Genomic DNA, 11,621 nt, shown 5'->3' on the forward strand with positions numbered 1-11,621 from the left:
CTCCTCCTCCTCGGCCCCCTCTTAATGAGACAGACGAACTGGGAGCGGGCTGCAAGTTTTAATGAGAAGCTTCCAGCCCCTGAGATGTGAAAGGCGAGAGCGGCCGCTGCCAGGCAGGGAAGTGGGGCAGGAGGAGGCGGTGACCCCAGTCCCCGTGGGACAGCAGCACACCCGGAGCCGTGTCCCCGTTCCTGCCACGCTCGGTCACATCTAAAGGGGGCCACAAGGAGCTGGTGCAGGCAGCCAGATGTGCCCATGCCCAGATGTGCCCTGGGAGGGCAGGAAGGGGGCTGAGCAGAGGGGAACAGAACAGAAACGCTGTCCCTGTCTCTAAGCAAAGCAGCAGGAGCCAGGGGGGCAGCCTCCACCACCCCTCAGCTGTGCCCTGGGTCACTGCGGGAGCACCCGGAGCCCCAGGGGAGGTGGAGGTGACACAGGCAGAGCTGGGGGCTCAGCCCCAGCGGGGGCACAGACTGGAGCTGCCCACCCTCACTGCCTGCCCTGAGCGCTCTGCCCTCCTCATCCATCCAAGGGTGGTGATAACCTTGGCTCTTCCCTTTCCTCTTCTTTTCCTTCTTGTAAGGGTTTCCAGTAGGAGCCCACATTGCTGCTGCATTGCATTTTCCAAGCTCAAGTCGTTCACCTTTTCCAATTCAAGCAGTGAATAAATGAAATGTTTAATTGATCATTTGGTGTCGTTTCACCTTAATTTACCGGAGGGGTTTAATTCAGCCCACCCCAGGGCCCCTCACTCTGTCGCGACAGCCCCGCCGCCCCAGCCCAGCTCCCTGCGCGAGGGGGAGGCGAGAAGAAACAGGCGCATGCCTCCCCGCGCCCCTCTGCTTTAAAACACAAGGATTTATTAAAAGCGCGTGTTATTTCTTAGCATCACCCATCTGTTAGCACTCGACATCCCGGCGCGGAGTAGAGAGGGGCTGAGAGGGAACAGCAATAAACCATCTGCTGCAAAAATACACGGGGCTGCGCCGGTGGGGGGGTAACAAACAACGAGGGGGACGTCAGGGGGAGAAGAAGGGCTGGAAGGGAGCGTTGTGGGGCTGCAGGAAGGAGGGGAAGGGGCTCTCAAAACAAGGGAGAACTTTGGCATCTGGGTTGGGACACGGGGAGGGAGTGGAGCCATCAGCACAAGAGCTTCTTGGGCTGGGGAGTGGGAGCAGGGCGGACATGGCGGGGGGCTGTGAGCTTTTTGGTGGTCCTCTTGCTGCCTTTGCAGGTGAGAGCGCCCAGAGGATGTTCTGAGGATGGAGAGAGGAGAAAAGGGGATGAGGCAGCTCCTGGGTAAAGCAGCAAACCCAGGTCCCATCCTGACAGACTGAGATGCTGCCAGCTCCCACCTTTCTACCCCTCTTCCCCGAGGCTGGGGCTGTAGCAAACCCCAAACAGCACCTTCCACCAGCACCCAACATCGCAATCTCAGGTATTTTCCCGTCCTGAACAGGGATGGGGCTGGCACAGGGACCATTCCCACAGCCCATGGCACTGCACGGAGCCCGGGGACACGGAGGGGCACGGGGCTCACCTGGGATGCGGGAGGGCTGCGCTGGTCCCTGGTGGCTGCTCGAGATTTGGGCGCTGTGGCTCTGGAGCCTGCACAGCGAGGCAGGAGCAGCGCTACAAAAGAGAAAGGGGCCGTTTGAAACCCCCGAGGCTCAGGGCTGAGGTCCCTCATGGTCCCCAATGTCACGGGGAGGTGGAGCCGACGCAGGCAGGGCTGGGGGCTCAGCCCCAGCGGGGAGCACAGGCAGGAGCTGACCCCCCGAGGGCTCTGGGGCACAGGCTGCAGGTGGCTGCCTCACCTCTCTATTCGTCTCCGCTTCTGTGCGGGCCCTTTGGAGATCAAGCAGGGCTTGGGGATGGAGGAAGGCTTCACGGCAGACACCGGGACACAGACGCTGCGGCCAAGGAGAAAAGCGTTAGTGCCAGGGATGCACCCTGAGCGCTCTCATGAGGCTGGAAGGGAACCGGCCCAACAACATCCACCTCAAGGAGCAGAAATCACAAGAAACCTGTCTGGTTTTGTGGAGTAAAATGATGCAAACAGGGACAGATCCTCAGGAGATCCACGCAGGAGGCATCAGTCATGGCTGGGACATTCCCCCACACCTCAGTTTCCCCAGTTACCCTGTGTAGGAACCATTTCCTAGAGCTATAGGGAGACCTAAGGGTGCGCTGTGCTACCAAGTGCACGCCAGCCTCTGCTGTCAGATGGCTCCTCATGCAGCTCTGGAAAAGACAGAGCCTGTTTGAAGCATCAGCATCAAAAAGAAAACCTCAAAATTAGGTATTAGGAAACATCTCTTCCCCAAAGGGTGATCAGGGCCTGGCAGGGGCTGCCCAGGGCAGTGGTGGAGTCCCCATCCCTGGAGGGGATCAAAAGCCAGGAGATGAGGGGCTGAGGGACGTGGGTCAGTGGTGGCCAGGGCATGGTTGGACTCGATGATCTTACAGGGCTTTTCCAACCCAATGGCTCTGTGGCTATGAAAAAACCACCAACACCCCCCCACGTGCAGTCCCCACCCTTGCTCTGACCTAGCTGGGGCATCGCCTCTCCTCCCAGAGCTTTGCCACACAGCACTTGGGGCTCCAGAAGCCATCTGAAGGATGCTCCTCCATGTCCAAAGGGAAAAGGAGAAGGAAAAATAGATTTTCTTGGAGTGCTTTTTATATCTTCATAAGCCATTCACATACGAGCTGCAGTGATCCACAAAGGATCCACCCAGGCAGCAAGATGGTACAGGGGGGGATCTCCAAAAACAGGGGTAACCCATCCAGGGCAGCACTTACTTGGGCACGAAGGGGCTGTCCTGCTTGTTCAGGAGGTTCTGGACGTTCTCCCAGACGGAGAATTCAGATACGTTGAGGGCGACCGGGTTGGCTGCGCCGGGGGAACCACAGTCCCCACAGACCTCAAAAGTCATGTTCAGGTTGTGGACGGGCATGGCGTGCAGGGTGCAGCCGTTTTGGGCAGCTGATGTTGCCAGGGGCACACGGCTCTTGATGACCGTCAGCGGGCAGATTGTGGAGCTGCAGGACGACGGCACCGGGGAGACAGGGGGTGCCTGGGTTGCTGCTTTGAGACAGGGGCTGCCTGGGTCCTGTGTCACCTTGGGAGTCTCTGCTTCTCTCCGGGCGCTGTGCTGGCGTTTCACCCGTGCTCTGAGGCTGCGGGGAGTTCCCACTTGGGAAGTGCTGCTCATCTCAGACCTTTCCCTCTTCTTAACCAGGCTGGGAGCCGTCGGTGTGGGACTGGAAAGGGGAGTGAGCTGCTGCAAGCACTGCAGGGCAGCACTCGTCATGGGGACAGCGGCCATGGCGATAGACACCTCGCCTAAAAGAGCAGAGAAGAAACAGAGTCACCTCCCTGCCTGCAGTTCCCAGGCACCCCCAAACCCCCGGGCATCCCCCTCTGCCCCCCATCACAGCTCAGCAGAGATCTGCCCAGAAGCTGTTTCCCAGCGGGTGTTTCCATCAAACTGCGTTAAACCCAGAGGAAAAGAGCCAGCGTGAATAATCCTGTGCCTTGCCACCCTAAAGGCACCGGACTGGTCCCAAAGCGAGTGACCCGTGGCAATGCCCAGGTCTGTCCCCAGAAAACGAGGTCTGCAGAGCCCACAGCTTGGCGTGCTGGCACTGAGGATGAGGAGGAAGAGCTCAGCGCCGGTCAGACACAGGCTGCCAGCGGGGAGCCTGCATCTGAGCTGACTTGGGGAAATGTAGCATGGAGAAGTAAACAAGACAAAGAAAAAAACATTAGGATCAGAACTGCTGCTTTCATCTCCCGGAGCAGAAATATCACTCGTGTTTAAGCTGAGTTGCACACACGTGCTGAGCTGCTTGGAGACAAGGGCTGCTCCTGGCTCCCGCCGTGCCCCAGGCTGCCAGAGACGCTGGCTGGCCTGGATGGCTTCACAAAGCCAGGCTGGAGCTGCTCTCAGCACATCCCCTGGCCACTGCATCCACAGAAACTCATCCCTCTGCCTTGTGCCCACGGCTGGGAGCTGCACCCCACACCCCCCTGGCTCCTCCAGCACACACCAAGATCCACGGCCCAAATCCCCGTCCCAATCCTCACCGTCACAGTCCTGCTGCATGCTCTGGGCCGGGGCAGCCCTGCTGACCTCTGTGGGTCCGTTCGGAGCCATGGCTTGCTCCAGGCTTACGCCAGCCTCCTGACGGACCAGGCGCTCCAGTTCCTCAAATTCAGAGACCATGTCAGGAGTGAGGAGGTTGGAAGCCTTCAGGAGGGAGTACTGCTTTTGGACAACGCTCAGGATGGTGGGCAGGAACCTGGGACAAAGAGACGGACCCAAGAACCAGTTAGCAGGTGAGCTTGGACCAGTGTCACCAGTACCAGAGGCTCAGCACCACCAGCATCACCTCTGAGACATCTCCTTGTGTGGGGCAGACCCTGTTAGCAGAGTTCTGGGGGAAGAGAGGCAAACGTTGAAGCTATGAGATACCCAAGCTGTAAGTCTGGAGAACCCAAGCTGTGAGTTGTGTTGGTTACAAGGGACCAAACGGCATCCACAGACTTTTTGCCAGGCTCCAGACACTCGTTAGCTCGGCTGGAGGCAGACAGAGATCCAGGCACACGTCAAGGCCAGCCTCCCTCAGGAGACCCTTCTGAAGAGGTTCCTTCTGCCAAAATGCTGGGGGCTGAAACATCAGCAGATGGTGCCATGGGAGCCCTGCCAGGGCAGGACCTGGGGGAGCCAAGGCGGGAGGAAAGATTTCGTGTGGGTAATTTCAGGACTAAAGATGCTCACTTAAGGCTCGCACAGTTGCTGTGCCTGGAAACTTTCATTGCTGACATTTCCAGGAGAGATTATCCCATGGGATTAGATCCCACAGTCCAGATGATGGTGCTCACCAGGAGAAACTCATCTGTTGATGGACACCGGGGCTCTCATCAGCAATAAAACCCTGTAGGCTCCTTGACATGGGAGGTGACACCAAGCCCTGTCCCTCCTCCCCCCCAGGCTCACCTGAGCAGCCCCACTGCATTCGAGGTGAGGGAAGACTGCGGTGCCAGCGCCTGGTTTTCTGACTCTCGGGCAGCGTCCTCATAGGCTTGGAGCTTCGCCCGCAGATCTGCCACCTGTGAGGAAGGACCATGCGTTGCTCAGGTGGTTTCACAACCTCAGGAGCTCAGGGGTCTGTGTACCAAGCAAACCAGAGCTAAAGGCAGAGCCCTGCCCTTCCCACCGGCATCTCACCTCCGCTTTCAGCTGCTCGCAGATCACGGGGTATTTACTAATGTGGCAGTCAAAGCTGAGCACGTTGCTCTTCAGCTGCAGAGACAGGGATGAGGCAGAGGTTAAAGAAGCACTGGGCAGTGTGTACCCCTCTCCCAGTGCTGCAGCAGCACAGCCATTTGGGCTCCTCCAGGCCCCAGGGTCCCCAGGGAGCCCCGAGGTGGCTGTGGCAGACATGATCTGTGCTCAGGGACCTGCTGTCCCAGTCACAAGCCTTTCTGGGCTGAGGGGTTTTAGCAGAAGACCATGCACACAGGGTCTACAGCTTCATCAGCTGCTTTCTGCCCAGAGCAGCACCCCCAGAGCTGGAAAACTCAAGTAGGAGAAGGGAGGCACCCCGTGACGCACCACGCTCCTTCCAGTCCATCCCCAGCCCTCCCAGACACGCAGCAGATCGCCGCCACAACGCGAGGTCCTCACCGACAGCTTGATCTCCTTGGCACGGTTGGCGTACTTGAGCGTGTTGTAGGTGTCCTCATAGGCCAGCACGGAGGGACTCACAGCCGCGATCATGATGGTGCGGCAGTTGCCACCAATGGAGTCCTTCAGCAAGCGCGTGAGCTTGCTGTCCCGGTACGGGATGTGGGCTTTCTTGCTCTGCACCAAGAGATCAAGGGTCTGCTTGGCTTTTGGCCCTCGGGTGCTCATCCCCGAATCCTGTGTTGCAAGGGGACGGCCACGCTCAACCCACAGCACCTCTCTGAGTCCAGCCCAGGCTACCATCCTCACCGCACTGGTGAGACCATCATTTGAGGACACCCCTCACTGTCACCCATCCTGGGGAGCCAAAGCCCAGCAAGGAACAGCGTTACCTTTGCATCAGCCAACGCATTGATAACGTTGATGAGGGCCAGCAGCGAGCGGTTGATGTTGGCCCCCTCCCGAAGCCGCTCTCCCCTGGCGTTGGTGGCTGAAGCTCGCTCCGAGCCTGCCAGGTCGATCAAACTCATCTTGGCCACTTGCAGATCCTGACTGAGTCCACAGACACGGTCCTGCTGCTTCACGTAGATCTGTGAGCACAGAGATCAGTGAGGCTGCAGCTCAACAAGGCACACGGGGGTGCTGGTTGGAGCCAGCATTACCAGTGTCAATGTCTATACAAGGATGGCAGAGAGGATCTCACAGGCCGTGAGATAGAGCAAGGAGAAAAAGAGGAGCCCAGCACACTGACAGGCCAAGCCAAAAACCCAGAAATGGCACAAGTAGGAAAGCCGTGGAAGGGATCCTGCAGGAAGTGACAGAGCTACAGAAAATCATCAGTGCTTGGTGAGTGAGCGAGGTACAGCTGGCCAGGTCCCTGAAGGGCAACACGTCAACCCACAGCTCCAGCACGACTCAGGAAGTGCTCACATATGGTGGCAACTCCAGCCTCAACTCTGACAGGGGCTACAAGTGCCCAGACACAGCCTCACAGTGCCCCGGGGCAGGATCCAGCCAAGGCTTTTAGCACCGAGCCCAGTCCCTGGCTGATGCAGGCAAGGAGGGACAAAGCCACCGAGACTCACTCAACAGCATCACTCTGCAACTTCCCCTTCTGCATCCCTAAAGATCTCCCAGGAGAAGCGAACACCTCCCCGAGTGCCCTGTAACAGCCTCAGCTCCCCAGGAGCTCCCCTGCACGGTCTGGAGGTGCCGTGCAGATGCTGGAGGCTGGTAACTGGTCCTGTGTCCTCACCAGACTGTGGTTCGCCGGCCGGGAGGCAGAGCCGGCAGCGGGAAGGGCAGATTTCCAGTACAGCTAATGGATTCACGGCAGGCAGGAATCCAGCACCCACCAACAAGCCCAGCTGGGAAGCTGGCTGGGAAAGCATCCAGACACCTGGACTTCCCTCCTGCAAGCAGCAACGGGCAAGGCACCAGGTTCAAGCTGAAATTACAGTCAGAGCCCTCTGTCTCCCCACGCAGCCGTGACGGCCCTGCTAATTCGGGGAAGGGCCTGGCTGGAATTGAAATCAACTGGCAGGTTTGTGTAGGAGAGCACTGAGAAAACAGGGAGCAAATTTAGAGCCCTGGCATAGGGGAATTCGTGGCTCAGTGCCGAGGGGGACACGACAGAGGAGACGGCCTGCCCATGGCTCCTGTGGGAGGCACAAGCAGGAGCCAGCAACAGCTCCCACGTGCCGAGTCCACAGGAGTCAAAAGCACAAAGGGAAATCTCAGCTCTCGTGAGGGGTAACACCAAGCTGGGAGTACAGGGCTGTCCAGGAGACACAGCCACCAGCATGACCAGTATGTGCTGCCCTGCTGCACTACAGGCTAGTGGCCTGCACAGCCCCGTAACTCTTCTTTTCAGAGCCATGACCACTCTGGTTTTCCCTGTGGCACAGCAGGAGCAGTGGCAGGAACCCCAGGATGCCAGTCCTGGCACAGGCTTGCTCCCTAGGCCTCTTTTCAGCACGCATGCCAAGTGATACAGCAGCCACCAGCCCTCACCTGGAAGATGGCGTGTGAGCGGGAGGAGGTGGCGTTGGCATCGGTGGGATGCTGAGTCCGGTTTTTGTTGCCGTTGGCCAACATCTCCAGGAGCTGCTCTGCGGATGCAGGCTGGGAGAGAACAGGCACAGGGCTGGTGTAAGCATGCCCTGTACGCAGGCACCGAGACAATCCCACACCAAGCAGCCATGGAGACTCGGGTTGAGGCATCCCACAGCTCTGCTGGGCTCATTTCAGCTGGAGGTTGCATTCGCTGCCAGCCAGGAGCCCCGCAGACAGCACCCCCATGTCTCCACCCCACCATATCCCCCAGCATTCCCTTTCAGAACGGGTGTAGGCGCAGCGTTGCCCAGACCTGGTGCCCGTTTTGATACCCACCTTGTGGAAGGAGAGACCCTGAACCACGACGCCTTTCTCGGGATCCTCCCGGATGGCCAGAGGGCCCTTGGGCTCCAGCAGGTCGTGAATCTGCTCATTGTACACCTGGAGCAGGGAACGCATTGTAAAGCTAAGATTTGGTTCCCCAGCACCAAACAGGGAGGGGAGCTTTGTACCCCAGGGTCATGCACAACCTGGTGTCTCCCCAACACCACCTCCAGGGCCTCATTACGCTGAGAGCGCGTGATGGTGCTTGAAATGCAGAGGACAGCTCTGGGCTTTACCAGGAAGTCACCGCTCCTCTAAAACCCTTTCAGCTGAGAAACCCTCACTGCTATGTGGACCACAGCAAGGAAGAGAAACTTCCCAGACTCCAGATGGAAGACAGGCTGGGAGAAACCACTCAACTGGGTGGGTAAGCCTGCTTCCAGTCAGGCTCTGGCTAGTCCAGGGACACCAGGCACAGCTGGCAGCACTGTGGGTACATCAAGTGTGGCACTAAGGGGTCCGGATCAGCCCCAACCCTTAGTTGACCTGGAGGCAGCAGGGGATGTGGCTCGGCTGCAGCGTACCTCCTGGTAGGAGACGAGGACCTCGCAGCTCTTCTCCTCCTTTCTGGCTTCGATCCTCTTGTACAGCTCCACCATGGTGAGGTAGATGATGCCAGGGCTTTCCTCCGAGCCCAGCATGGTGTAGGTTTTTCCTGCTCCCGTTGCGCCGTAGGCAAACACTGGGAGGAGAAAGGGTGGATGGTTGAAACGATCATTAATTAATGGGAGCGGCATAACGTCCGCTTCTTGCTGCAGAGGAGACCTTCCTGCAGCAACCCCTGTGGCAGGGGTCGCTCCCAGGCTTTGCAGAGACGAGGCAAAGCTAATTACCCTCTGCACTGGCTGCACTAACCTTTAGTGCAATTATTTTTCCTCGTTTCAGCCTCTCTAATTTAGCAGACAGAGACAGAACGAGTCCCCAAAGCATCACCCGCCTAGATGCTCAAGTCACCCCTGAACCTTCTCTTTAACGAGCCGAGCAGCCCTGTTCCCAGTCTCTCACCAGAAGGTGTTTCTTCTTCCAGACCTTGTAATTCGCCTCATTTCCCCCCCTCCCATCTTTCACACCCTCTTGGAGGCGTCATCATCAGAGCAGGACACTTCAGCCCTCCTCCCCATTAGCAGCACTCGCTGCTTTGCGACGCTCTCGTTTGAGGATCCTGGAGTTATATTATGCAGATAGAGACATGAGATGTGCCTGCCAGGTGGGCACGGTGACAGAGGCAGCCTTCAGCGGCTCACAGAGCACGCTGGAGAGCCAGGAATAGCATCCCCCGGTGCCAGTGCCCGGCCCGGCACATGATTAGACAGGAGAGCGGGCGTCTCCGCTCGGCGCCTGCCTCGCAGAAGTGATGTGCTCGTTAAGCTGCTGGGCTGCTGACAGCCTGCGAACCCAGCGGCACGAGGCTCTGCGGTGTCAGGCGAGGAGCTTTCAGACCTGGCTTTATGGCGCTGCCAGCCCGGGAGATGCGTCCAACGGGCACAGCGGCCCCCAAAGTACCCCAAGACGCATCTGCTTCACCCCAGATCTCACTCCAAAACTCAGCGTCCTCCCGAAGCTCTGCCCATCTCGGCAGTCTGGACTGGGAAGGGATGGCAAAACCAAGGTGCTCTGCATGCCACAGATCCACCTGATCTCTCCCCATCCTTCCTGCCCCAGGAGAGTGAGGAGCAAGTGATCCTCCTCTTCCAGAGTGCCTGGAAAGTGCCTGCCCAGCCTCATTTTCTATCCCAACACCCAACTCCACACCACATCTCCTAGAGCACCAAGCACCATTGCAGCCCCCGATATTGCAGGACCACAGAACAGCCCAGGCACTGGGTAGATCATCTGGGCCAAGCTTTGGTGGGAAAGGAAGCATGGATCAAGTTGCACCCTGTCCTGCGGGATCTTGAGCACCTCCAGCCGTGGGGACTCCTCTATGTCCCTGGGGAGGTCGCTCCAGCAAATGTTTCTTATATTGAAATGCAGCCTCTCCTGCGGCAACATGTACCCATCACCCCTTGTCACCAGATAGCCTCCATCCTCTCCGTAGTCACCATTTCAGCAGTCAAAAATTGAGGAGATTCCCCCTCCGAGCCTTCTCCAGGGAGAAGAGCTCAACTCCTTCACTCTTTCTTCCTCCAGCAGGTTCTGCAGCCCTTGAATCATCTCTCTGGCCCTGCTTTGGACACTCTCTTACTTGTAAGGGAATTAAAAGTGAGATTTTTTTTTTTTACCAGGCCCTGTAGTGACAGGACAAGGGGCAATGGTTTTAAACTGGCACAGGGCAGGTTTAGATGGGACATCAGGAAGAAATGTTTTACCATGAGGTGGTGAGGCCCTGGCCCAGGGTGCCCAGAGAAGCTGTGGGTGCCCCCTCCCTGGCAGTGCCCCAGGCCAGGTTGGACGGGGCTGTGAGCAGCCTGGGCTGGGGGAGCTGTGACCCCATGGGAGTTGGACTGAGGGGCTGTGAGGTCCCTTCCCACCCAAACCAGGCTGTGAATCTGTAAGAACACTTCGTGTTTTGCTTCCTCTCATTTACCTGCCAAGATCAGACATTTCCATGTCAGGATCATCCCTGTCCTGATCACACTTGCAATCACCACAGCTTGGTGCCACCAACAAGTTTAAGGCTATAGATTTTCATGCTGCTGTTGTGTCACCCACCCCCATCTCACCAACTCCTTGGGGGCTTCCAAAATAAATCCACAGCTCCACTGAGCCCACCCAGCCCGGGAGCAGATGGGGCAGGAGCTTCTGCACAGATCAAAGGCACTTTCTGGGTCTTACCAGAGCAGTTGTATCCATTGAGGACACCATCCAACATGTCACGGGTGGCGTGCTGGAACACCTCCTCCTGCGTGGCCTTCTCCCCAAAAACCCGGTCGAAGATGAACTTCAGGTCCTTGCCCTGGTGCTTGGGCCCGCGGGTGGGCAGCACGCTGCCGAGGGGTCCGCTGGGCTCCTCAGGGTCAAAGATGAGCATGTGCTGGTCCACAACGTGCAGGACGGGCTGCACAGCCCGCTCTTGCTCACAGCGGGGCCGCACACGCACCATGACGGACACAGTGCCCTCCTCGGGCGGGGAGCTCAGCACCATGGCGATGGGGGAACTGGCGCTGGGGCACAGCACCAGCTGGAGGACAGCAGTCTGGGGTCGAGAATACGGTACTGTCTGGGGGACAGCGACCTGGGCTCGAGGACCGATCTGGGCTCAAAGACACAGAACCGTCTGGAGAACACAGATCTGTCTAGAGGACGCCGATCTGGGCTCGAGGACACAGAACCGTCTGGAGAACACCGATCTGGGCTCAAACGTCCCGGGGACCTCACACGCTCTGGTGGGGAGGGAACAGGTCAGCCAGGGGGGTGAAACCGTGGAGGGAGAGCCCAAGGCTGGGCAAGGTCTCCCATCCCCTCCTGTTCTAACCCCTGCCAGCACTCCTGTAGCCACCCTTGTAACTGCTCCATGGCCCTACACCCCCTCCGGGTCACCAGACC

The 11,621-nt window shown here is 58.4% G+C and overlaps 1 protein-coding gene across 1 annotated transcript; it reads right to left on the reverse strand.

Moving 5' to 3' along the window:
- Positions 1-493: 493 nt before the first annotated feature.
- LOC104538776 (kinesin-like protein KIF18B) lies at positions 494-11,246 on the reverse strand (the record flags this gene model as incomplete). Its single annotated transcript, XM_010182102.1, has 8 exons — positions 10,911-11,246; positions 8,660-8,817; positions 8,088-8,192; positions 7,710-7,820; positions 6,089-6,286; positions 5,697-5,873; positions 5,238-5,312; positions 494-575 (listed from the first exon to the last, which is right to left on the reverse strand). Coding segments are annotated over exons 1-8 (1,216 nt in total), but the record flags the coding sequence as incomplete, so codon positions are not given.
- Between the last annotated feature and the right edge of the window lie 375 nt (positions 11,247-11,621).

This window comes from Mesitornis unicolor, unplaced genomic scaffold, assembly GCF_000695765.1.
Source record: "Mesitornis unicolor isolate BGI_N332 unplaced genomic scaffold, ASM69576v1 scaffold43673, whole genome shotgun sequence".
In the NCBI taxonomy this organism is placed as follows: Eukaryota; Metazoa; Chordata; class Aves; order Mesitornithiformes; family Mesitornithidae; genus Mesitornis; species Mesitornis unicolor.